Genomic DNA, 25,832 nt, shown 5'->3' with positions numbered 1-25,832 from the left:
ATGAAATACCGCTCAAATGTCGAAGACATAGGCAAGCGCAGGTTTCCCCATCAGGCGGGGGCAAAGCTCTATCTCAGCGCACCCCCCTCCCCGTTGGTCGAGTCCAAAGGACAACATGCTTATTAAAGGGGCCCTGCAACACTTATCCAAGTACCCATCGAATAGCTTCACTAAAGGAGTTTATTGCCTCATGAATTGACCGCCACAAAAGTTCGAGCGGAGTTAGAGATTTGTCGCACACTGTGATTGCTTTCTCTCTTCTCTCGTCCCGACGAACGCGCTAAGCAGGGAGAGATGGCACGGGGGAAAGAAGTCGTGTCACGTGCACGTCATGACCTTGAGCATTTCTTCTTTTAAATGCGAAGCATTTCTTAGCGAACCTTTGGCACTTTGAGCGTTTCTATCTATCTGTCTGTCTGTCTGTCTTGTCTGTCTTGTCTGTCTGTCTGTCTGTCTGTCTGTCTGTCTGTCTGTCTGTCTGTCTGTCGTCTGTCTGTCTGTCTGTCTGTCTGTCTGTCTGTCTATCTAGCCGCCTACGTCTGGGTGCTCTCACGATCGCCTCCTTAACTTGGTGTTGACCAAAATTGGCATGGGAGGGTAAGATGATTTGACGAATATGACTGTCGGGTCATGACATGTATAACTCGAAAATCCTGTCGCGCACGTCGTCAAACCCTTTCCTCCAGACACGTGTGGCACATACCCGTTTACCACGGGCCGCGGCGTACGGGTATGCGCCACAGGTGATTGACTGTTTATATCTACCCAGGAACGGCGAGAACAGACATTGGTAACCTAAATACGAGAGCGTTAGGAAAAACCGACATCGGCAGCGTTGACCCGACGAATGTAAAGAATGAAAATTGCGATCCCAGCAGGAATCGAACCCAAGCATTCTGCGTGGCAATCAGGTATTCTAGCACAAAGCCACGCCAGGTGTATAAACTGGTTTGGAAAAACAGCCTACGCAGACGTAATGTTGGTGCAACGTCAATTGTGCTTGTGATGCTGGCTATCTAAGTTTGCAAGCAAGCAATAAACACTACATGATACTCCTAAGATGCGTAATCCTACAATACAGGCGTCATACCAGATTAACGTCTGTGGTTCAAGTGTTGGCTCCGCTTTTATAGCAGCCTAATAAACGTTACATTTGTAGTGCTATGATTCAACAAGCTATAGTGAAGCATTTCTCGACCACGGAGGAATACATCAACGAAAGTCACGTATGATAATCACATCATCGCACCATGAAGTGCACTTAGTCCGCCAGAACGACGCAGTGTCATCTTCATTTCTTACGAGGCTGGGCGATGGCCTCGTGCTGACCAAGGATGATGCCAGAGTGACTGACAGCCGCTTTGTAGACAAGGCTACGTAGGCCCCACAGGCCCACATAGTCTAGGAATACGACAACCGCCATCCATTGATGTTGGTCTACCTAGCACTATCCAGGCCTAACAACCTCGACGGCGTATACTTCGCCAACGCGAACGGCAGGGGCGTAGCCAGGGGGGAGGTCGGGGGGTTTCAAACCCCCCCCCCCCGAAATTTTTCAGTTTTGCTTGCGGATATATACACGAGCACACGCAAACGCACGCACGAACATACATAAAGTATGGTTGAACCCCCCCCCCCGAAAAAAATTTCTAGCTACGCCCCTGGCCGAACGGTGACTTCAGGTTCCGACATGTCGCCGGTTCTGTCGCCAAACAATTTGTTGACGAAATGACCGAGGTATCCACGATTTCCAACAGCTGTACTATACCTCATACTTCGCTACACATGGGCCCCACGTCACCGTGATAACGACCGAATCCAATAACAAGTCATGACCAGCTGCTGGTGCTCACTGACCACGGTGATGGTGACCTTGTTCAAGAACTGTCAAGAACTTCTTCCACGCATGTACACGGGTTCATAAAACTTGCGTGCGTTCTCCATCATGAGGGACAAGTATAAGCATTACATATCAGCTTACCGCTTCTGGTGTTGGTAATACCCACGTTGCCGTTGGCAGCGTTACTCAACTGTAAACAACTAGTTATATAACACATATGCGGCTGTTCAACATATATGTGGGCGTATAAAATTTATGCAAGTCATGAGCTTCATTTTGTAAGGTTTCACCAAGTAAAAAGAATTACGCCACATTCACCTTCCCGCCGCACGCTTCGCATAACATCGACTCCCACGGTACATGGGATCTGCCGAATTTTTTTTCTTTGAACGGGTGGCTAACCTTCAGCAAGATCGCGAGCGCAGGAACGGGGCGGCCTCCCACGGCAGGTGCAATAACTATGCAGCCAACAATGCTCAAATTGGCCAATGAGCGTGAATTTGGGTATATGGCGCAGTTATCTAAGTATATGGCATCGTTAGTAGAGAGAAAAGGGAGTGATTTTTGGCTGACTTTGAGAATTAGTTGTTATTTCCAGGCCGCGTGCTCTGCTTATGTGTTCTCAGGAGCCCAGACTTCTGATCAGAAGCGTTTTCTGACCATGCTTAAATATGTTGCAGGGCCCCTTTAACAATGAATGAAAAAATAAAAATGAAGCGATGTGGTGCTTCTCATAATGGCCTGTCTTAGCTTTCCGGGAGAAGGAAACAGCTCTTGGAATGCAACATCAGGTATCCTCGGCCGTCGTTATTGTCAAAAGCCCGCGTGGCCATAACCCTGCCTGTAAAACAATGACGGTCTGACTGAGTAAAAGTAGGGGGCAGACTTTAGGTGAATTGGGGGGCGGTCGCCCCCCTCGTGTGCAAGCCTATGGTGGAAGATTTTAAGTGGGACAAACAGGGCGCGGCGTGAATGAGCGCACTGGCGAGCATGCCTTGTCAATTCGAAGTAGAGATGGAGCTCATTGCAGTACATGCATAGGATGCGAACCTTTGCTCAAGAAAATTAGGATACTAGGAAGGAGCAAGACCAGAGTAGGGCGTCAACTTTTAGAAGTTTTTTTATTGCGATAGCAATTATATGGACAGTCTTGGCTGGTTTTTGCCGTCGCCGCCGTCATGCGCCGTATATGTATAAGTATGTATATAAAAGCTCTTGAAATATAAAGCTCTTTATATACATATATAAAAGTCCCAAAGAAAAATAATTCAGAAATATGCTTCCGAAGCACGGAATCGAACCAGCAACTGCTCGCTCCACAGCGCGTGGCGCTAACCACTACGCCACAAAGCACAGATCCTTCAGGTAGCTAATGGTGAGCGTTATATACACACTCTTTACTGCTGGCAGGACTCAGAGACGGCAGGCGCTTATAAGCGTATCTTCATTACCAGCGAGATGGTGCGAGGAGCACAACGGGCGCATTTAAAAGTCGTCGGCCAGCTCGCTCCCTTCTAATATTTGCGCAGGGAGAACCTTGCCCTTCCGCTGTCTGCTCGCGCGGTAGATGCTGCCGGGGCAGATCTTTCTGCAGTGTTGCAGCGCGTCCATCACGGGCTGCTTTTCTTGCTATCGCATTCATTGCTTCGCCCTGGAGGCGAAACTGTGACTTTTTTCAACAAAGAGAAGGCAGATGACTGCGTAAGCGACACATCTGTTAACTTGTATACGATAGAAGGCAATTTTTTGCACAGGTTTTGTCCGATGTGAGGTGTCTCTGCATGGGCGTGGAACTGGCTTTTTTATGGCTCTGTTTATGCTGCAGGTGTGCGTGGAAAGTGACCCTCGACAGCTCCGTCACATCGTCGAAATTGACGGTGACTGCGCAGCTTCAACTTGTGATCGTTCCGGCAAAACCGATTTGATGGTCAAGCTGCAAATGGAACATGTATACTCACCGATTTTGGCTACTGCGACATACAGGACAACGAACCCTGGGCAGACTGTCAGATAGGAATGGAGCCGGGAATGACGCTCTGATTGCTAAGGTTGATGATATTGAAAACAGGAGCCAACGTAACAATCTGTTCCTCTACGGCATCGAAGATAATGATGAACATGACAGGGCAACTAAATCTGAAGGCAGAGTGACAAAACTGTGCGAACTTCACATGGGTATAAAATACGTTAGTACTGAGAAGGCACACCGACTAGGAAAGTTTAGCCGAAACAAAAAACGGCCACTAATAGTTAAATTTGCCTGCTACAAAGAAAAACAAAGTGTTCTACTTAAGGCAAGAAAATTCAAGGGCACAAACATTAGCATCTCGTAAGACTTCTTGAAGGCTGTGCGTATGAAAAGAAAGAAGTTATGCAACTACGCCAAAGAGCACCACAAAGAAGGTGATAAAGTTAGCCTATGGTATGATTCTTTGATCTTTAACAACAAAAAGTTCGTTTATGACGAAGCATCGGGTTCGGTGAAACCATCAGGCTGACAGTGAAGAAGCAGTACCAAGCTGAAAGTTCTACTAGAAGCATTACAAATAAGGTGGATGAGTTCGCTAGTCTTATTATTATGACTAATCCTTCTGTTGTACTTGAACTCAAATCATGGTTGAACAGCGAAATTACTGACAGTGATATCTTTCCCGTAGGTTATAAGGCTTATCGGAGAGATAGAGATAGACACTGCAGAGGATATCAGTGAAATGGGACATGTATTCCAAAATGTTAAAAATAGAAACACAACAATCGAATCAGTTTAGGGTGAAATTACATTTGCAAAATGGAAAGGCTGTGTCAACTTGTTCCTTTTATAGACTGCCGAGCAGTCAGGTTAAAGGGATGAATGACTTGAATGAGGAAATTGAGGCAGTTTATGATGATCACGTATCAAGGACATAATGGCATCAAGGACATACTGATTCTCACATTATTAGTGGCTGAAGTAAATAAATGTTGAGGATGTGTAGCTGTTTCTTGCTTAACCAACTTGTAATGCATCCTACAAGAGGAAATCATGTGCTTGATTTATTACTTATTGATTTACCTTATGAGGACCAGCATACGTTAGTGTTACCCGGTATAAGCGATCTTAGCGCTGTGCTTTGAGAGCTGAACTTGCATCATGTTAAGGATACTGATGACGGAGCAAGACAAATATATAGCTATAAGAAGGCGAATAGTGAAGGGATAAGAGAAGCACTTGACCGTTACTACGACATTTTCGGGACGCTTTCAGATACACCAGATGCAGATGATATGTGGGAGAAATTTAAATATAAGCTGTTTGAATTACGTTAGCAACACGTACTGATGACATCGCGACACAGCAAAAGTAAACCCTGGTTTACAAGAGATGTGCAAAGATTAACTCGCAAGCAACAGAATGCATACAATACCCGGACAGAGAGGCAAAAGAAAAATTGCAAATACTTATGGCTAAAATGAATGACACCACAAAAAAGGCCAATCACTTTGAAACACTAGAATTGAGCATAAAAGATCGCCCCAAAAAATTGTGGCAAGTCAGTATTAGATCATCAGAAAACGATCTAACAATACTAACTATTGATGACAACAGCTCAATGATGAAATTGATGAAAGCTCAATGCTTCATCTCTTTTTTAAGATCGGCACTTTCTAGTCATGTGCACACGCTCACTAAGGTTCCCAGGAAACTTTGGTGTTTGTATGGGAAAGGTTGAGTTTAGTTTACATAGAATCGAAGCCTTTCTAAAAAAAATGAGACGACATACCGAATGTTTTATGGAGATTAGGTGCGCACTCAGTTCCTAAATATTTATGCCTACTTTTCACTGAATCGGTAGGGGAGGGTCGTGTACCTGCTGATCGGAAAAAGTCGAGTATTGTACCAATTGCCACGTGCGTTTCTTATTATCACTTTTGCTGCATTCGGTTTTCGCCCACAAAGGCTGTCAGCAACGCTCAGCGCAAACCGCGCCTCATTGTTCGAGAAGCTCCACGATTATTGTAGATCATTTTGTTAAGATCGCGCAAGACGTGAACACTCGAGCTTATTCTAGAGATTGCGCAACCAGTGATATCACTGGAAAGTTCGATAGCGCCAGCCTAAAAGCCGACGCGCTTGACCGCTTGTCAGTTGATCGATGGTCGACGCTCTGTTCGCCGCTATCAGTGTATTGCTGTAGTTTGACTTTCAGTTTCCCGGCCACAAGTTCGGCCAAACAAAGAGTTTCATCTCGGACGTGCTGACTACTGCCTTCGTCGACACACCGCCGCAGGACGACCACGATGATGACTGCTTCTTGGGAACTATAAGTGCTGACAACTTCGCTGAACAACAGCAAGCCAACCCGGAACTCAGATTCCTTGTGGATTGTGGAATACCTCAAGGGCACGACCGCCGTTGTTCCGAAAGTATTCAGGCGGGGATTGGCGTCATTTTTCTTGAAAAACGACGCCCTCGTAAAGAAGAACCTCTCTCCGGCCCGGGCCAACTACCTTATCGTTGTACCTTCGGCACTGCGACCAGAAGTTCTGCAGGCCCTGCACGCGACAACCCGACGGCTGGCCACCTCGGCTTTTCCCGCACGCTCGCGAGGATACAGGAAAAATACTACTGGCCACGCCTTCCTGCCTACGTCGCCCACTACGTTAAGACTTGCCGAGATTGCCAGCGACGGAAGACACCGCCGACTAGGCCAGCGGGACTTCTACAGCCAATCGAACCACCTCACCGGCCGTTCCAGCAAATCGGGATGGACCTCCTGGGGCCGTTCCCGACGTCGACTTCCGGCAACAAGTGGATCGTCGTAGCAACTGACTAGCTCACCCGCTACGCCGAGACAAAGGCCTTGCCCAAAGGCCAAGGTAGCCAAGTTCCGCCGAGGTAGCCAAGTTCTTCGTGGAGAACATCGTCTTGCGTCATGGCGCCCCAGAGGTCCTCATCACAGACAGAGGTACCGCCTTTACTGCGGACCTAACTCAAGCGATCTTCAAATATAGCGAGACGAGCCACCACCGCACCACCGCCTACCACCCGCAGACCAATGGCCTCACCGAGCGTCTAAATAAGACCATCGCCGACATGCTGGCCATGTACGTCGACGTTGAGCACAAGACGTGGGACGCCGTCCTTCTGTACGTGACCTTCGCTTACAGCACGACCGTCCAAGAAACGACGCAGATGACGCCGTACAAGTTGGTCTACGGAAGGAGCCCGGCGACGACGCTCGACGTCATGCTATACCCAACGTCACCGACGAAGAAAATCTCGACGCCACCACTTACTTACAACGTGCCGAAGAAGCTCGACAGCTCGCCCGCCTGCGCATCAAGACCCAGCAGCACACCGACAGCCGTCTCTACAATCTTCGACGACGCTTCGCGGAGTACCAGCCCGGCGACCGTGTCTGCGTCTGGACGCCAATACGACGACGCGGACTGAGCGAGACGCTTCTTCGACGATACTTCACACCGTACAGGTACTTCGACGTCTCGGCGCACTCGACTACGAGGTTGTCCCCGACGGCATCACGAACTCTCAGAGGCGCCGAGCTCAACCCGAGGTCATGCATGTGGTGCGCTAATGTTTGCTTGCTTTATTAATTTTCTTTAGTATTTCATGCATTCATGTTCTGTTTTTAAGCATCGGGAAGATGCTTTTTCAGAGGGGGGCATTGCCACGTGCGTTTCTTATCACTTTTGCTGTATTCGGTTTTCGCCCACAAAGGCTGTCAGCAACGCTCAGCCCAAACCGCGCCTCATTGTTCGAGAAGCTTCACGATTATTGTAGATCATTTTGTTAAGATTGCGCGCAAGACGCAAACACTCGAGCTTATTCTAGAGATTGCGCAACAACCAGCGATATCGCTGGAAAGTTCGATAGCGCCTGCATAAAAGCCGACGCACTTGAACACTTGTCAGTTGATCGACGCTCTGTTCGCCGCTATCAGTGTATTGCTGTAGTTTGACTTTGTTTCCCGGACACAAGTTCGGCAAAATAAAGAGTTTCATCTCGGACGTGCTGACTGCTGCCTTCGTCGACATCACGACCACGTGACACAATTCACAAATCTGGACAGCGTAATTTCGCTTTAAACTACCGTCCTGTGTCGTTAGTCGGTACGGTTTGCAAAGTGCTGGAACATGTACTTTTCTCAAGCATAATAAAACATTTAAATGAGAACCTGAAAGAAGAACTTTACTGAGACCCCGAGGAAATGGATCATGCGCTTATGGGCTTCCTTGGCAACCAATACAGGTGCACTCGCGAGGAACCCACTACGCTATAAATCAGTGTAATTTCACTGAGACCCCGAGGAAGTGGATCATGCGCTTATGGGCTTCCTTGGCAACCAATACAAGTGCACTTGCGAGGAACCCACTACGGTATAAATCATTGTAATTTTTGAGAAGTAGGGCAGCAGGCACTGTGCCATTTTTCGTCATTCTACGGAGAGCGTTGGTACCTGCTATACGCATGTAAGTCATTATGCGCACTTTGTTGATGCTGTGCTTGATGACGATGAATTATCGCAGAGTCCTTTGTAATGGGTTGGAAGCATTCAACAACCTACTCGTTGCGCAAGTCGCATTGTGTGACGCCTGGTTACAGAACTCGCGTTGTGCGACGCTTGGTGCTTATTTTACTCTTCTACCATGCTATATTGCATATGCTAATGTGGTTTCTTCCCAACATGAAGCGTGTATAGGACCTTTTTGCAAAGCAGTTTCAAGCACCGGCATGGCTCAGAGGTTGAATACTGGGCTCCCACGCAGAGGGCCCAGGTTCGAACCTCGTTCCATCCTGGAATTTTTTTTCTTATTTCGTTTTTTTTCTTATTTCGAGCGATACTGGTTACGGACGCCGCCGGCGGCGGCGGCGGACAACTACGGCGCTAAAAATGGCCGGTGAAATGATATCATAACAGCTTTCGCTGTAAAAACTCTATTGAGAGTCTAGTAGCAGGCCGCGGTTGCTGTTGCAAGCCCATGCGTCGCCACGGATGAACCACGATTCCAAGGATTTTCTTTTCCCCCACCTTCATTCATCAGCCAGCCCTGTCATCCAGCAGTGTTCAACAAGCTCCATCTTGGAATGCGCTGCTGGGTGGCTTTAGCAGCATCCCCTTTGTGCTCTTAAGCCGCGTTGACGTTCTCCTGCCCGTTTGACAGATGTAAGTTGCGTTGCCATTTCCACATTGTACTTCGTAGGCGAAGTTAAATGCGGAATGCCCTCTGATCGTTCGCAGATGCGAGGTCTTAGGGCTTCGCGAACACACGTCCCAATGTGTAATGAATGGGGCTTAAAAACGGTTTGTATGTACGGTCTGGCTAGTCAACATTAGGTACTCCTTCGCGGTAGCACGGCTCGGCAAGGGAAAGTGCAGCCCATTAATCAGCGTGTCCCTGTATCGCAAAATGGTGATTCGTGGCACTATGCATCACTTTGCAGGGTATTTCTGCAAGCTAGTCTAGAGGGTGTTGATTTCTGACAGACATGCGGTGCACAGCCAGATACAGGGCTGCCAAGAGTAGCGGCAACGAGCGCACCCGCCATCGAAACACCATGAAAACGCTGTATTGTATGGGTTATGTGGCTCCGGGTGCATGGGTGGCAAAGAACTGAGCCGGACTTTGTCGACAAACAAAGTGGCTAGCCAAAACGATATATCACGCGAGCAATTTCATTTGAGCCCGACTTCGATCGTATTTTTCGATCAAGCTCGAGAGTTACCGCTGCTACTCGTACAGCAGTCTTTCATTGATACAGACTGTCATCACTACCGAGACATTCGGTCACGATCTAATGTCACCGGATCAAACAAAAGCACTATCCGAAGTATCCACGTAGCGTCACCTGATGAAAATCAGCGATCCAGATTGGGCTCGACCGTGATCGCTGCCTGTGTAAGAGTTCTGATAACAATAAATTGGTGATTAGTCATGAATTCAAATATTTTCAACCTGTGGTTATCACGGGTGAAGGCTCCGGTTTGGGGTGCGCTTTCCTGTGCCGTATCATCGGCGATGGCAGCACGTTCAGTCATCGCTTGCATACATGCGCGACTGGCTCGAACAAATACGGATGTACTTTATCGAGCTCATTGCGACAGCCACAGATCACCGTATTAACAACTATGCACTTATTTCAAACGAAAAAAACACTGACTACACGCTATCGCCTGCCACTATGTGCAGTCAGCAGCCTCGGCGGCACCCCCAATGACGTCAGGAAGCTTCAACCAATCATAGAAGCGCAGAGATTCGCGGCGACGCCCGATGCACGAGCTCTGAGTTTTTGTCAAAATGCAGTTGTTCGCGCTAGTTTACACAAATTTTCGACTTGGTTTTCAAGCTCGCCGCAGAAAATTCTGCAACATGACACCAAAACCTCAATTTTTTTTCCGAAAAGTGCTTCAGTGTCCCTTTAAATTATATATATCTTTCATAACGCATTTCACAAATAACATCACAAGCCATGAATGTTTATATGGAAACGCGCATGCTGGATGCGCTCAATTGCGAATCCAAAACAAAAAAACGCCCGCAAACAGAAGGGCCTCCGGCCACGCAGCTTTGGCTGTGCTGCCACAGAAAGTTGTCCTCAGGTATAGAAACTTGCATATTGGAAAGAAAGTGACTGACAATATGCTGGATTGTTTGAAACAGCTCACTAGCGACTTCTTTGTTCCCAATACTAAGTAGACCATTAACTTAGTGTGTGTTATTTTAACACGAAAGTATTTTATGCCGGGGTCCATCAAGACTTCACTGACGTACTTTGTCATGGATATGACGTCCGTAAAATGCACACTAACAGACGGCAAAGAAAAAACTAGAAGAAAATGTTCTGTCTCTGGAAATCGAACCCACGACTTCATCCCGCGATGATAGGTGCATGGTGCTATACCGACTACGCAACCGACGCACATGCACGAGGTTCCACAAACGCGCCTTGCATCTTTCAACATTCTCTCTCGCACAGTGCTCTTGGTTGGCGGGGCTAGGCGGGGCGGAGCAGTGCCACAACGGTGAAGTACTGCATCATGATGCTAATGAGCGCCGATAGGGAGCAATTCAGCGACGACGCACTTAGGGCATCTCGATGCCAGCAAGGAAGGCTGGTCGTACTAGCATCGAGGAGTTACCCTACGCAGTTACGTTCTTTGCTTTTTGCTTTGTGTTAGCGTGTGACGGCTCGTTGTCGCAGTAGTGCAGCTTCCACATGCACGAACGGTGTTTCTCTGCTGCCTACTACTTTGAGTGCGACAACATCGCCTAATAAAACTGCTGCAATAATCGCCGCAGAAAGGCAACGAAGTCGACAGGTGAACCTCGTGCCTTAGTGGAGCGAGATAGAGGCCAGTAGGGCGTGAAACGCCTTCGCGCATTCACGGCCTAAGCTACGAACCTATGCGTCTCGTGTTGTTGAAGCACAGTGTGGTAGTGTATGCATGAGCACAGGTTACATTACTCGGGAGCGCATACTGTGCCGTTTCTCTCAAGTTAGGACGTCTTGAAGGAGTGCATATCGAGTACCAGTGTTTATTATGTGCTTGTTAACACGATCCTAGCGCGGGATTCACGATATTTTGTGTCCAGGTAAATGTTAACAATTCAGCTACCACAACGGTTAAATCATGCTAATGAGCGATAGTTCACGGGATGGAGACGTGCCACTAGGTGTCAATGTGGGTGCATCCACATCAAACGGTGCTATAGCTGCCAAACACCAATAGCTCTTACAAGCTCTTATAAATCAATGCCCAGTCAACAATCAACTACTTATGTGAAGACACATTTCCCTTTCGTGTTATACCGATTCCTATGACAGAGGGAGCAGCCATTTTTGTAAAGTATCATGCGGGCTTCGCGGAGCGCGCAGTGTACTTTCGTTAGACAGGGATGACAGACGTAGGGCAAACGGATCGCTATGTTAACCAGAAATTATCGGAACATAAGAGATCACTAACCGGAGGCTCACCATCTAATGTATCTTTACATTGTCGAGAGTGTAAGCGCATGCCAAAATTCGATGAATGCACGATTTTGTACCGGCACAGGAATGAAGAAATGCGTTTAGTGGTTGAGGCCTGGCATATCGATAATAGTGGTAGCGCATGCGTGAGCCAACCATCGATTAACCTGCATAAAGAAGAAATCAAGTGTCTGAATAGTTATCTCTCACGTAGACCACCACGCGGTCCAGATTGATAGGTTCGCGTATTGCATGGGCGTGCGTAGATAAGTTTTCGTGCCTTCTTTCTTTTCCACCACTGAGCACCTTTTCGGTTGTTAGTCGGCATTTGCAGGGTCTTGACTTCTCTCTTGTGTCCCTTTAACATGAATACTTACCAACTTAGCTCGTCATTATGACGGCAGTATGCGAACACGCTTGAGGAAAAAAGGAAAGACAAGATGCTCAAGGTCATTACATAAATTTTGGCCCTGTGTCCCTGTGCAGCCTCCAGCATGCTCGTCGGAATGAAAGAAAAGAAAAGCACTCATGTCCCTGCGACAAATCTGCATAACTCCGCTAAGATTTGAGCAATTCAAAAAATTTTTGCGACAGGCGATTTTTGAGGCAATAAATTCTAGTAGTCAAGCCATTCGAGCCTCACTAGGAAAACTGCTGCAGGGCCCTTTTAAGTAGCGCTAATGCTCACTTATGAAAGGAACACTTGTTTATAAATGAAACAACTATGCGATGCTGACGGAGCTGCGTCAGTGAATGCGTGCAAAGTGAAAATATTTCATCATGCTTTGAGCCCAAGCAAACAGCTACGCACTCTTGTCGTATGGCTTGGGCTCGACACGCAGTTTGAGGCAAGGCTCGGAGGAGCTCAGAAAGGCGGCGTCCAGGTCCCAGTCAGAGAGCAGGCCAAGGTATGTGTCGCCACCCTCATCATCACGTGCCAAATAGCTCACCGTGAACTCCCTGCAAGAATTATCCAGACAGTGCTTCAACGTATTGCCGACTGAAAGAATGAGCAAATACAAAAGAAATCATAGCGTCGCCACAAGGGCAAAGCAATGAACGTGACAGCGACATGTTGGAATATCATATGATATTACAACCGTGTGTTCACTGACATAAGCGCTCTTCGATAAAAAATTGTCGTCAAAATTGAGACCGGGGTTTTATTTTATTTTTTGAAAATGTACTTTTTTGAAAAAACTTGCTTCTTTAACTATTTTTTTCTTTTTTTGCGCTGCCCATAGGAAAATGATCTTCGGTATAAATCTTGCAAAGGCTCTTTTCTATAGTTGAGATTGTTTTCAAGTTTCTGTTTGAAATAGCAAAGGCGCCAAGCCGCCTCAAACTTAGGACCCATTTTTGATTTCGGCCGTGTTTGCCATTTTTTTTATATTTTCTTCTTTTTGAGGACGGCATAAAAAAGCATGGATGTAATTCACAGTAATGCGTATTAAAACAAGCAAAAAAATTGCGACATATCATTTATAGTTCGCGTTAAATTCGGCCGTGAAATCCGAAAACATTGCAGCGAGCAAAAACAGGAGGCCCGCGCCGCCACCTTCAAATATTTTTGGCGCGCTGGGAGCGTTTCTTGGAAATAAAATTTTCGGTTCCGTGCACTTTGAATGTGCCCACATAACATATAAAAAACCCAGGCAAAACAAAAATTGCGACCGGACAGGCATGTTCGATCTCTTGTGGAATCACCCAAGAGCAAAAAAGAAAGGAAAATATGATGTGCACGCGGCTTTTGTTTTTGTAAGTTAAGTTGTAAGGTGTTCACTGCATCAGCGTAGCCAGATATTTTTTTCGGAAGGGAGGGGGGGGGGTTCAAGCATACTCTATGTATGTTCGTGAGTGCGCATGTATGCATGCTTGCATACAAAATATGCGTGAAACAAAGTTTTGCACGCATATACGCATGCAAAACTGAAAAATTTCGGGGGGGGGGGGGGTTGACCCCCCCCCCCCCCCTCTGGCTACGACAGTGATTCACTGGCAGGGGAGAAATTGGCTCTACGCGATTCGACCCAGGTAATAGGAGGAATCCCTCCCTTCTGGTGTTTTAGCGATCTGGCTATCTGCTCGTGCTCTGCCCTTCTCACTCATGCCGAGAAGACACCCAGGAGTGTGTTGATTCGACAGTGGAATCTTGACTCATTGTGCACAACACGGGAGAGACCGTGTTCTGCAAACCGTGCGGGACGAAGCACATTGCACGGCTATGTTCAACTGTTTAACGCCTTTGTGCCATCTTAAGCAAATAACATTTTTGTTTTCCTTTCGTAGATAGAGCTCGCGTACGCCTTCGTTTCAAATTATTTGCATTTATGTCAAAATTTATTGTGCCTATATTTACTATTCTGAAAGCCTAAAACGTTGTTTTGCCTGCCTATTTTTGGCGCCTAAAACGAGCTTTTTTAGTGCCTAAAAATCCGGCCTCTAATAATATGTACTGTCACACAGTGGTGAGAGCGAAGAAGCAAGCACAAATGGTACTAGATGAAACGCGTCAGTGGCGAACTTGTGGCCAGTAAAAGAAAGACTCAAGGTACAGGAAACACTCGCTGTACTATAATAACTACGAGAGTGGACACGGTCGTCCAAAATCTGATCAGCGGTAAGGCGGGTCAGCATCATGTGGCACCGAAGATTTCATCGTTATAGTTGGTGGCCATGTTAGTTCCAGAATAAACTCTATTCTTCGCGTAGTGCGCGCAATCTTATTGGAAGAGTCTAAAATAATCGGGCACCTTCTTAGACATTCTGGCGCAACATGTGCTAGGCAGTGGGTAAACAAGTACTGGGCCGGTTACATAAAAAATTGCGGCCGGTTTGCACTAAGTCGTGCAGAGTTTGGCACAGAGAAGTACGGGCCCGTCGCCGCTCGTACTCCCCGTTGATCGACATGTCAAGCTTCGAGATGCGTGGCTTCCTCCTCGGGAGCACACAGCCAGGCTATGCACTATAGAGCGGATGTTGCGCGTGATGTTTCCTTCAGTGGGCGTGGTTTAGCTACTGTGCATGTGCGGCTTGGCCAGGTGGTGCAGTATCTGGTCGCTAGATGACGTGATGCTTGCTTTCTCTTTCTTTCTATTTTTTTTCTTTCTCTCTACTTCTTCCTCTCGTTCATGTTCTCTTTGTCTTTCTTTTTCTTTCTGCATTTATTTCTCTCATTCTTTCAGTGCTACACTTTAATTTTAATCTCCCCCCCCCCCTTCACCTTTTCCTCACGCTCACTTCCCTTCCCACCTCCTCGCTAAACTATACTATACAAGGCTATGCTATGCTTTCCTAGCGTGCCTGGATAGCCGAGTGGTTGGGACGCTCGCCTGTGGATCGAGGGCACGCGCATCCAAATTCCGCCTCGTGAAGAACTTTTTTTATTTCTTTATTTCCGTCTCTCTCTCTCTTTTTGTACTCGTTCTCAGGGTTATTACAGGCCACGCCAGCGGTAAGTAGTGGGATCTGCCCAAATTCTGCGGCACGTACCCTTCCATATTGCTAGCGAACACGCACAAAGGACGACATAGAAAGAGACAGAACAACCGCTAGTCGTCCTTTCTATGTCATCCTTTGTGCGTGTTCGTTAGCAATATGGAAGTATACAATCAATACCAACTAGCCCAGCTTAATGCATTAACGTACCCTTCATGATGATGATAATTTCTTTCTTCTTGGTGGTTCGGGAGGGAAAGGAAAAAGGCACCTAATTTCTGTTTGCCTTTAGGCGACACGGCGCAGTGCCTTATAGGGGTGGGGTAAGGGGGGATAAAAGAAAAGTAGAAAGAAATAGCGAAGCATGTGATCGGAAGTCGACAGGGGCGACGAAGAGAGAAGAGGATAGGAAAGATTGGGGAGCCAGTCACAGGAGTTCACGGACGGGACCACGATTCAGCCAGGGGCACGATGCACGCCGTTGACGAGGCGGCGAAGGCACCGCCGATGAGAGGCGCACGGCATGGCGGTCGAGGCAGCCGTCACGGAACGCCGACGGCGAGAGGCACGAGCGCGTCCTGAACGGGCGAGCGAGGCATCGCGGGCGACACGTCCGTCTCGCATGAAATCCTCCGAGCAACTCCTGATAATTTCGGGCACGGTCACGCACTTTACACCGAGCTAGAGCTTTGCTGTCAAAATAGGAAAAGAAGCGCGTGTGGCATTGCCCCCCACTGAAAAAGCATTGTACCGATGGTTAAAAGATGACATGGAGGCGAAAACAGTATGCATACACAAAGAAAGGACAAAAAGAATGCAAGAGAGAGTCCTCAGGTTCGCTAGCGCGTATAAAACGGCATAAGGCATATGGCATGAACGACTTCAGGCAATGCGCGGCGCTGCTGAGAGTTCGCAATGCAGCCTGTACAACCTCATAGTCGAGAACGCCAGGATGTCAAATCACTTTAGATGGCCCGAAGTATCACCTAAAAAGTTTCTCGCCTAGACTGCGTTGACGTATCGCTGTCCAGACCCACACACGGTCGCCGGGTTGGTATCCCATGTGGCGTCGTCGAAGATTGTAGTGACGGCTGTTGATCCTCTGCTGGTTCTTGACACGCAGCTGTCGAGCTTCTTCGCGCCTTGCAAATAAGCGGCGACGCCGGGACTGTCTTCGTCAGTGACAGTTGGCAGCATGGCGTCGAAAGTCGTAGCGGGGTTCCTTCCGCATACCAGCTTGAATGGTGCCATCTTTGCTGTTTCTTGTACTACCGTGTTGTAGGCGAAAGTTATATACGGAAGGATAACATCCCAGTTCTTGTGTTTATTATAACGTCGCCATACATGGCCAACGTGTCGATGATAGTTTTATTCAACCGTTCTGTCATGCCATTCGTCGGCAGGTGGTAAGTGGTTGTCTTGCGATGACCTGTCTCGCTGTACGGCAGGATGGCTCGTGTTCGGTCGGCTGTAAAAGACGTTCTTCTGTTGATGATGAGGACCTCCGGTGCGCCACGTCGCAGCAGGATGTACTCTACGAAGGACTTTGCTACCTCAGCGGCACTACTTTTGGGCACTACTTTTGTGTTGCTGAAAGTCCCAGCATGTTCTGACGCAGGGGTAGATGAGAAACGTTACGGTGCACTGCAGCAGCATAGTTAATCGCTTGTGGCTCAGGCTGCACTGTTTAAGAAACTTGGAGGTCCTGGTGTACGACGTGAGCGATCGCACCCATTTATAGCTATGATGACGGTATCAATTTTCGCACCTTCTCCCGCATGATCATTGTGATGGTCTCACGTTGGTCATCGGAGCAGAGCGGAGGCGTGTCTTGGCATTTTGTAAGACATGTTGACGTAGGCATGGCAAAAAAAGTCTTGACATTTCCTTGGCGTACACTCAGACGTTCTCGTTCGGGAGCTGTACACGCGCCTTCAACAGGGCTTCGGTGTTTTCTTTGAGGACGACGAAGGAATGCAGTGCGGAAGAGGTCGCAGGTTGTTAGCGTGGGCTCCTGGTTCTCGAACCAGGTTTCGGCTTCATCCTCAAGGGCGAAATAGACATGTCGAAGCTGCTTGTCGCAGTCACAGTAGTTGAATTGGGTGACCCGGTTGTATTTTTCTTGCCAGCTTTCGGAGTCTTCACACGATGATCCGCAGAAAGTCAGCGGCTCCCTGTGCTGCTGCATGACGACTGTCGCTTGTGACGCACCTGCTGTCATTGTGCCTGCTGTTCTTATAGTAGTGGTTATTGTGTTCTCTGGTAGGAGTCCTCATTCCGGTTGGAGTCCTTATAGCCTGCGGCTAGCCTGGTGATCTGGGAGGGTTTTGGTGTTTTCATCTTCACGTTGTGGGCTTGGTTAACCGCTTTTTGTAGCCGTCCAGAACATGAAGGAACCAGCAACTCCACCAGATGTTACACAGTGGTGACGGTGAAGAAGCAAACGCAAGCAGTGCTAGATGAAACGCTTTATTGGGCGAACTTGTGCCCAGTAAATGAAAGACTCAAGATATAAGCAACACTCAGAGTACAAAACTGCAAGAGCGGACACCGGTCATTGGTAATCTGATTAGCGGTAAAGTCAGTTGGCATTTATACATGTAGCACCGAATATTCCAGCGTCATCGTCGGTGGCAATAAACTCTATTGTTCGCATTGTGCAAGCAATCTTATCAGAAGATTCTAAAATAATCGCGAATGTTCCAAGACATTTCGGCGCAACCTGCGCAAGGCAGTGGGCACAAGTGTAACGGGTCGGTTCCATAATATGAGCTCAATCCAATTGACCTCATGTGGGCACACATTAAACGAGGTGTGGCAGCCAGGAATGTCACATTTAAGCTGGCAGATGTTAAGATGCTCCCGAGAGATTATGCCAAAGTGACAGCTGAACACTGGACAAATGCTGTTGGCATGTGATTGATATCGAATTAAAGTTCATGGGAGACGGTGGTGAAAGTGCACATGTTCAACCTATTGTTATACACCTGGGTGAAGACGACATGGACTCTGACAGTGACCTGTACGGTATCGAGCTGCTTGAAGATGTGTAAGGCTGCCACCCATTCGCCGATACCGTCCGTGCCCACATCTTCAGTTTGTGTGGAGTGCTGCATTTAGCTTAAGCATGTGTGTTTTCACAGCTGAAGGAATCAGCAACTTCTTCAGGCAGCAATGAAGACAAGATGTGCAGTTTGTGTGCTTCATTAGTGTAATTTCTGGAGTTAACTGAACAGCGTCTGTGTGTTGCGTAGATGGCTCGGGATTGATTGACTTGATATGTAGCTGTGAAAATCAGAAAATCTTCTTGCACTGTGGTTTCTGATCTTATTTGCCGTTACTCAGTGTTATGTGCTGTGTAAGACTCAACCACGATCTTCCAGTATAACACGGAGGGTGGCATAAGCTATTTCATTATTTGATTTATGACCTCATTTGTTGTATTGATGTAGTGAGGAAGGTATATAACAGCTGCATCTTACCGGTACTTACCTACGGAGCAGGACCTGGAGACTTACAAAGAAGTTCACGTAGAAAACAGCGCTACGAGACGGGACAAAGAAAGGGCACAAACAGCGCCGTGTTTGTGCCCTTTCTTTGTCCCGTCTCGTAGCGCTGTTTTCTACGTGAAGTCATGCACCAACCAGCCCAAATCCGTACCCTATTACAAAGAAGGTTCAACTTAAATTGAGGACGACGCAGCGAGCGATGGAAAGGAAAATGATAGGTGTAACCTTAAGAGACAGGAAGAGAGCAGAGTGGGTCAGGGAACAAACGGGTGTTAAGGATATCATAGTTGAAATCAAGAAGAAATGGATATGGGCCGGGCACGCAGCACGTCGGCAGGATAACCGGTGGTCATTAAGGGTAACTGACTGGATTCCAAGAGATGGCAAACGCGTGAGGGGGAGACAGAAAATTAGGTGGGTAGATTAGATTAAGAAGTTTGAAGGTATAACGTGGCAGCAGAAAGCACAGGACAGGGTTGATTGGCGGAACATGGGAGAAGCCTTTGCCCTGCAATGGGCGTAGGCAGGCTGATGATGATGATGTAGTGAACCGTGCAGTGTGTTTTGTGGTGCTGGATCAGGGCCCTGATATGTAGCAAGGTAGCTATATGGGCGAGTTGGTCAAGCTTCATCATAAAACAGTGCACACACACGAATACAAAAGAAGAAAAAACCGACGACACGAGCGCTGGCTATCAACTGAAATTTTTATTCAACACACACAATATATACAGATGATCATCACATGATGCAACATATGCGCATCACATGCAACATATGCAACATATATAGCTATGAGAATTAGAAAAGGCTGCTGCGGTGTTTGATTTCTGATTTTATTTGCTGCAATTAACTGTGTGGTGCGGGCTTTGTAGCTGGCTCAGCTATGATTGTCTTCAGAATCATCGATAAAGGCAAGAAAAGATGTCTTCTATGGCCGATATGAGCACTGTACATGTTGTGCATACAGAAACAGGTACGCCCCTTTCATATGCGGCAATAATCGCTTGAAAACTATCTTTTTATTTCTGAACTGATTTGTTATGAAAAATGTTAGTGCAAGACAGGCAAATTTAGTAACACTTCCTGGAAGTGCACTTCGCTTCTTGAATCTGGTGCTGAACGTATGAGCTAAATCAGGATGGGGAGTGCCATTCAAAAAGGGCCCTTTTCTAAATACTGCTTATAGACCTAAACGTAGTGAGATTTTCACAAGGCAAAGCCACTAGACCCGTTTGTGCATGACGAGCGTTTCTTTGGACATTACCCCACCGAACTGGCAGGTGATATATCGGGTACAGCGCTACCACCTTCTGAGATTCCCCACACCTAATGACCGCCCTCAAGAAAAGAAACATAGCCAGTTCGCCTGCTTTCTTAATCAGGAATTAAGCCGTGCAGTCCTGACAGAGCACTGTGTGGCAGATGTATCCATAGATGAAAAGCATACATGTCGAGCTAGAGAACACCAGCACTGTTCCAGAGTATTGTCTGGAAGCAAGGCCATACTTACACTGGACGAAAATTTTCGCTGCATGGAGAAGGTGACTATTCACTTGTATAGCATGAAGGTGTGAAAGCCGAGTAAAGAGAGTTCACCCAACTCACATCAAGCTGAATTAATTCTGCAGCGTGTGGCGCTAAGGTTCATTCTGTAACACTGTGTAAATGATGATAAAGACAAGTGTTGCCAAGAGGACAAGATGCTAGTTCGAATTTATTTCACCAAAATGTTTTTACAATACGTACACTGTCTGGCCACTTGTAACATAATACAAACTTTGGTGCGGAATACGGAAAAAATGTTTCGAATTAAATATATATGTGAAAACATGAAACTGAACACTGTGTGACCGTGTGGCTGGCAAAGGCGAAATTTTCTTTTTGTAGAGCATTAGGGACAAAGAAATCTGCTTCGGCGTCTCATTCCTGACATCATTCGGCCTGCGTAATTCAGCAATGTGTATATTTAGCTCTCTGAGCCAAATGTAACTTCTTATACAGCGGTGAGGATAATAAAAGTTAATTCACTGTTTTATTTGTACTGTCAAGTCAAGCTTATTAATAGTTCAGTTGAGTTACATCGTTAGGAAAATGACAGGAAGGAAGACAGGCAAATGTGATTCTGTTTAAATTCCATCTCAGTATCCGCTTTGTTATACAGGATAAATAGGTTTTATTTGCTCTCTTATCAACTGGATGAAATGTAGAAGAATGGTAATAAAAGCAATATATCAAACATTTGAGGCAGGAAAACTTAATATTGTTGTGAATTTATGAACTTGCTCCTTAACACGCGTCCAATTTTGGCTCTCATGTGACGAGGAAAGGACAATACACATTGAACGTGCGCAAGCCGATGACTACTGTAGCAGCAGCTTCTTAACTTGAAAAGCTATTTACATAAAACACAATGTCAGAGCTGCCTATATCCCTGCAATTAGAGCACATTTCTCGTGCGGAGACTTTGATTTGGTGCATGTTCATGTGTAGCACAAATTCCAAGTAGCACAAATTCCAAGGCGCGAAGACTATTTTTAAGGGCTCGTTTTTCGTTGTTAGGCAGAATATTAATTAGAATTAATATTGTGCCTAACAACTCCAAGGTGTGTTGTTTGATTTCGTGATATGTGTTTCATGCTGAGCATGCGTTGTTGCAGCTGCCCATATCAGTAAAATATTCCTGCTGAAATGTCACTTCAATGAAGCACAGCTTACTCACGAAGCAAAAGTGAGATAATGAAACGGAACTTACACGGGTATTAATCACGAGGAATGTCTTTTATAAGCATAGACTTAATGCAAACTCAAAGTACATCCCCAACTAAAATTTATTCGAAAGGAACACACACATATATACGGACCAAATGACCAAAGAAAAAAGAAAATAACTGAGCGATAGGCTCCGTGAGCAGCGCTACAGCGTCCGAACTACGGTATCAGGACACCTTGGCATCCACGTGCGGGATTGCAAGTGTAGCCCTATCTTTGAAGGCACTGTGGTCCTTGCACGCAGCCAGGATCAAAGGGTAAGGGATATTATTGAGGCTGAGGAAATTGCACGGTCCGGCGACGCATGCCATCGCTGCACCTTTCCGACAAAGAACTTTTGTTTCTGGCGCGACGAAGGGCGGGGGCGGTACGACGGCACTGTGCTGACCTGTTATTCTTTTCCAAGCGGGCACATTTTTGGTTGTATATACTTTTCCTTTTACTCTCAGGTTTTTGCTTCTTTCTTTTCTTCTCTTTTTTCTTTGGTCATTTGGTCCGTGTGTGTGTATGTATATATATATATATATATATATATATATATATCCTGAAGACATTCCGAAAGCGGCATTTGTCACACGTACCGGTCACTACGAGTGGCTTGTCATGCCTTTTGGCCTACGGAACGCCCCAGCCACTTTCGAACGGGCTGTCAAGTCCATATTGACAAAACACCGCTTGACGCACGTCACGAATTACTTTGATGACATTGTTGTCTATCCCGACACGTTCACAGACCACCTGAAGCATCTAGAGGCCGTTTTAAAAGCTTTCAAAAGCGAATTCGTCAAGCTGAAATTGAAGAAATGTCAATTCGCCCGAACCTCCGTTGAGTACCTGGGACACAGGGTATCGAATGGCACGGTCACTCCGAAACAAAGCAACGTGGATGCAATCCTACGATTTCCGACACCATCACGCCCTAAAGAGTTACAGCGTTTTCTCGGCACTGTGAATGTTTACCGTCGCTACATCGCCCGATTCAGTGAAATTGCTCACCCACTGACACGCCTGCTCAGCAAAGACGCCACCTGGAACTGGGATTCGGACTGTGAGCTGGCTTTCACTCAGCTCAAGAAATGCGTAACAGAAGAGCCCATCCTTAAAATCTACGACGCCTCTAAACCTTGCGTGCTACACTGCGATGCGTCCAACAAAGGTATCGGCGCCGTCTTGAAGCAAGCGGATGATGAAGGTCGAGAGCATCCCATTGCATACCATTCACGCAAGCTACTCAAACACGAAATCAATTACGCTATCACAGGACTTGAATGCTTAGCAATGATTGACGCCATTGATAAATGGCACTGTTACCTACACGGGAAACCTTTCACTGTGATCACGGACCACGCGGCGTTGCAGTGGCTTAAAAACATCAAAAATCCCCAAGGGCGTCTCTTCCGATGGTCCTTGAAGCTCTCCATGTACGACGTGAACATCAAGCACCAAAAGGGCATTGACAACATCGAAGCCGACGCACTGTCTCGAAACCCCATTATTCAACTCCTATCTGTTGAACAACTGCGAGAGCATCCCCACGACAAACCGCCCGGCAAGCATACCATTGAGAACGGAATGACCATAGTCACGCGCAGAGGGATACGAAAAGTCTACGTCCCCTTTGCCCTCCGATCTTCTCTTCTCCAGAAAGCTCATGGCGCTTTCGGTCATGTCGGTGTAAGGAAGACATTGCGGCTGCTCTCTCCACAATACTATTGGCCTGACATCGTCACCGACGTTTCCGAATACATTCGACACTGCGATACTTGCCAGCGCTGCAAGAAGCCGAAGACCAAACGCTTTGGTTCCTTGGAGTCTTTACCACCAGCAGAACAACCATTTGATCTTCTGGCCATGGACACTGTCGGAGGTTTTGCCAACTACGGTTCCTCCAAAAGATTTATCCACTTAGCCGTTGATCGTCAGGTGTTGACCCAACCGAAAGTCCAAGCACTATGGAGCCACTATTCAATACAAGCTTGAACGATAAAAATGGAGAGGCGGCTGTTACTTTCATTGACACGGAGCATGCTTACATCCCACCAGTAAATTCTGCTGAGGCTACCAACAGTGCATGTTCATTCGACGATGCAGACCATCCGAGATTTCTACAGCGTAATCGGCAAGGCCAGCAGAGGCAAGTCAACAAAGTTAAGCGACACCAAGAGAGACTCCAACCAAGGCAACGATGAACGAAAACTTCAACGGAAGCGCACTCATGGCCCCAAGGACATCAGAAAACAAGGTCTCTAAAACGAAGGCACATCCAAGATTTAAGACATCATCGCATCAAGACACGTCACCAGAGACGCCTTCTGCACCAGAGGTCAAGACTGCGTCTACGCTTACAATTACGGCAACACCGCAAAAAACGCCCAGAACGAAGCAAAATCACCCCTTATACTCTACAAGAAGTCAGACATCGCGCCATCAGCCTCGGTCAACGCGAACACAACGTGGAAGCGACGAGTTTGTATCAGCCACAACAAACAACCCGACGCGTACGGCATACTGGCATTCAATCCAACAAGGTGATCCAATATTATTCAGCCGTGACATATCTGCGACCCGTGTCTTCATCAGTGTGCATGCGCAGGGCATGGGTATGTTGTCCAGGACGCAACAGCCAGCCTCGCCCACCAGAGCTGTTCTCGATATCACCGGACTGCTGCACTCCCCCGGAAGTTTTTGCGAGTTTACCGAACTCCACTGGGACATGGAACGATCTGTGCATTTTGACATTTGTCACTTCTAAGCCTCTCCTTGTTTACTTTTCGTTGTTGTTTGTAACTCACGCCTTATTTCGGGGGGAGGGGGAATCATGTGACGTATGAGGCCAGTCAGGAGAAGCCGACGAGGAAGAAGTGCACGAGGAATGGAATAAAAGTATGGCGTATGAGCCACGGCACGTCTCTCATGCATAGCGTCACACACACACACACACACACACACACACACACACACACACACACACACACACATACATATATATATATATATATATATATATATGTGCGCGTTCCTTTCGAATAAATTTTAGTTGGAAGAATGCGCTGCGTCTACGTCCTCTCCTTGGTCTGTTTAGTGTTTGCGCTAAATACCATTATGACTGACAAGTATGGCTTAATAATGCCGCACCGCACGTTTCATGGCTGCTGAAACGTAGAGGTAAAAGTGATAGAAGAAGACGTTATCGGCAATGCTGAAAACATATGATAGCGGGAAGCGAAATAAACGGCTCGGGAAATGACTGAGATGACTTTTAACAAATGTTATTTGTGCACAGTGTGCATCCAATGGCGAAGATGATTAGAGTATCCAATGCACATAAGGTAAGGGAAGCAGGCAGTGAGAAAGCACCTCCATAACAGCGCGCCTGCTGATTGTGGCACTTATGGTGAATTCCACTGGCAGATTCGGAGCACTTCCGGTAGCAGTTTTTCTGCTCCATTCGGAGCAAGTTTGTTCCATTGGCGGATTGAGAGTGCTCCCTGTATGTTTCATTGGCATATCTGGAGCAGCTCCGGCGCCAGGTTCACTCCACGGAGCAGCTCTCTCTACTCCGTGAAAAGCGGCGGATTCGACCTGAAGTCGCTAGCTCCCCGCGCGTGCGCAGAGCGTGGCGTATCGCGTGTGCGATGAAATACGCTGTCCGATCGCGCCCATTCTCTCCGCTCGCGCCCGTGAAGGCTAAAACTGCGCGAACCGCGAGGAATGCTGGGCGCTTGCGAAGCAGATGTAGAGCACTGCACGGGCCGATTTTTCCGGCCCGGGCCCGGCCCGGCCCGAAAATGCCATGCTCTGGCCCGCCCGAGCCCGGCCCGGTGTTCTTAAATGTGGCCCGTACCCGGCCCGGGCCCGAATGGTTTGGACCCGGTCCGGCCCGGCCCGGCCCGTTTCAGCTAGTTATGCCTTGAGCATAAAGGAGGCACTGTCCAACCTTCGGTTATTGTGAAGATACCTGCCGCACAAAATATATTTTCTAGAGATTGTCTTAGGAACTTCTTTCAGTGTCACGACTTTCACTGGTACTGTGCATACTTTCGGTGAATTACGCGCGTAACACTTTTGCGAAATGATTGCAGGGCAATATAAAATATAATTGGAGTCATAGCTGGCTCTTTCATGTACGCACGCAGTGCTAACCACGCCATCTCATTTTTGCATTTCAAAGAACAACTACAAAATATAATACCTGCATAAAGTGGAGAAAAAAAGCATGGCAGACATTTTTAGGTTGAGTCTACATCAACTGCATACGAGCTTGGGCTGTTGAGTAAAAGTAGCAAGTCTCCTGCAAAGTTCA

At 47.2% G+C, this 25,832-nt stretch overlaps 2 protein-coding genes across 2 annotated transcripts in view; both read right to left on the bottom strand.

Moving 5' to 3' along the window:
- LOC125760311 (uncharacterized) overlaps nucleotides 1-25,832 on the bottom strand; it is a 336,735-nt gene that overhangs the window by 92,840 nt on the left and 218,063 nt on the right. The gene's annotated exons all lie outside the window — the stretch shown is intronic.
- LOC119372446 (TBC1 domain family member 25) overlaps nucleotides 1-25,832 on the bottom strand; it is a 225,035-nt gene that overhangs the window by 15,083 nt on the left and 184,120 nt on the right. Inside the window, exon 3 of the mRNA XM_049420250.1 lies at nucleotides 12,622-12,770. Coding sequence (XP_049276207.1) covers nucleotides 12,622-12,770 — 149 coding nt within the window. The remainder of the gene's footprint in view (nucleotides 1-12,621; nucleotides 12,771-25,832) is intronic.

The sequence above is a fragment of the Rhipicephalus sanguineus genome, chromosome 10 (assembly GCF_013339695.2).
Source record: "Rhipicephalus sanguineus isolate Rsan-2018 chromosome 10, BIME_Rsan_1.4, whole genome shotgun sequence".
Classification (NCBI taxonomy): domain Eukaryota; kingdom Metazoa; phylum Arthropoda; class Arachnida; order Ixodida; family Ixodidae; genus Rhipicephalus; species Rhipicephalus sanguineus.
Note: the sequence above shows the minus strand (reverse complement) of the source record. Positions and strands in the feature narration are given on the sequence as shown.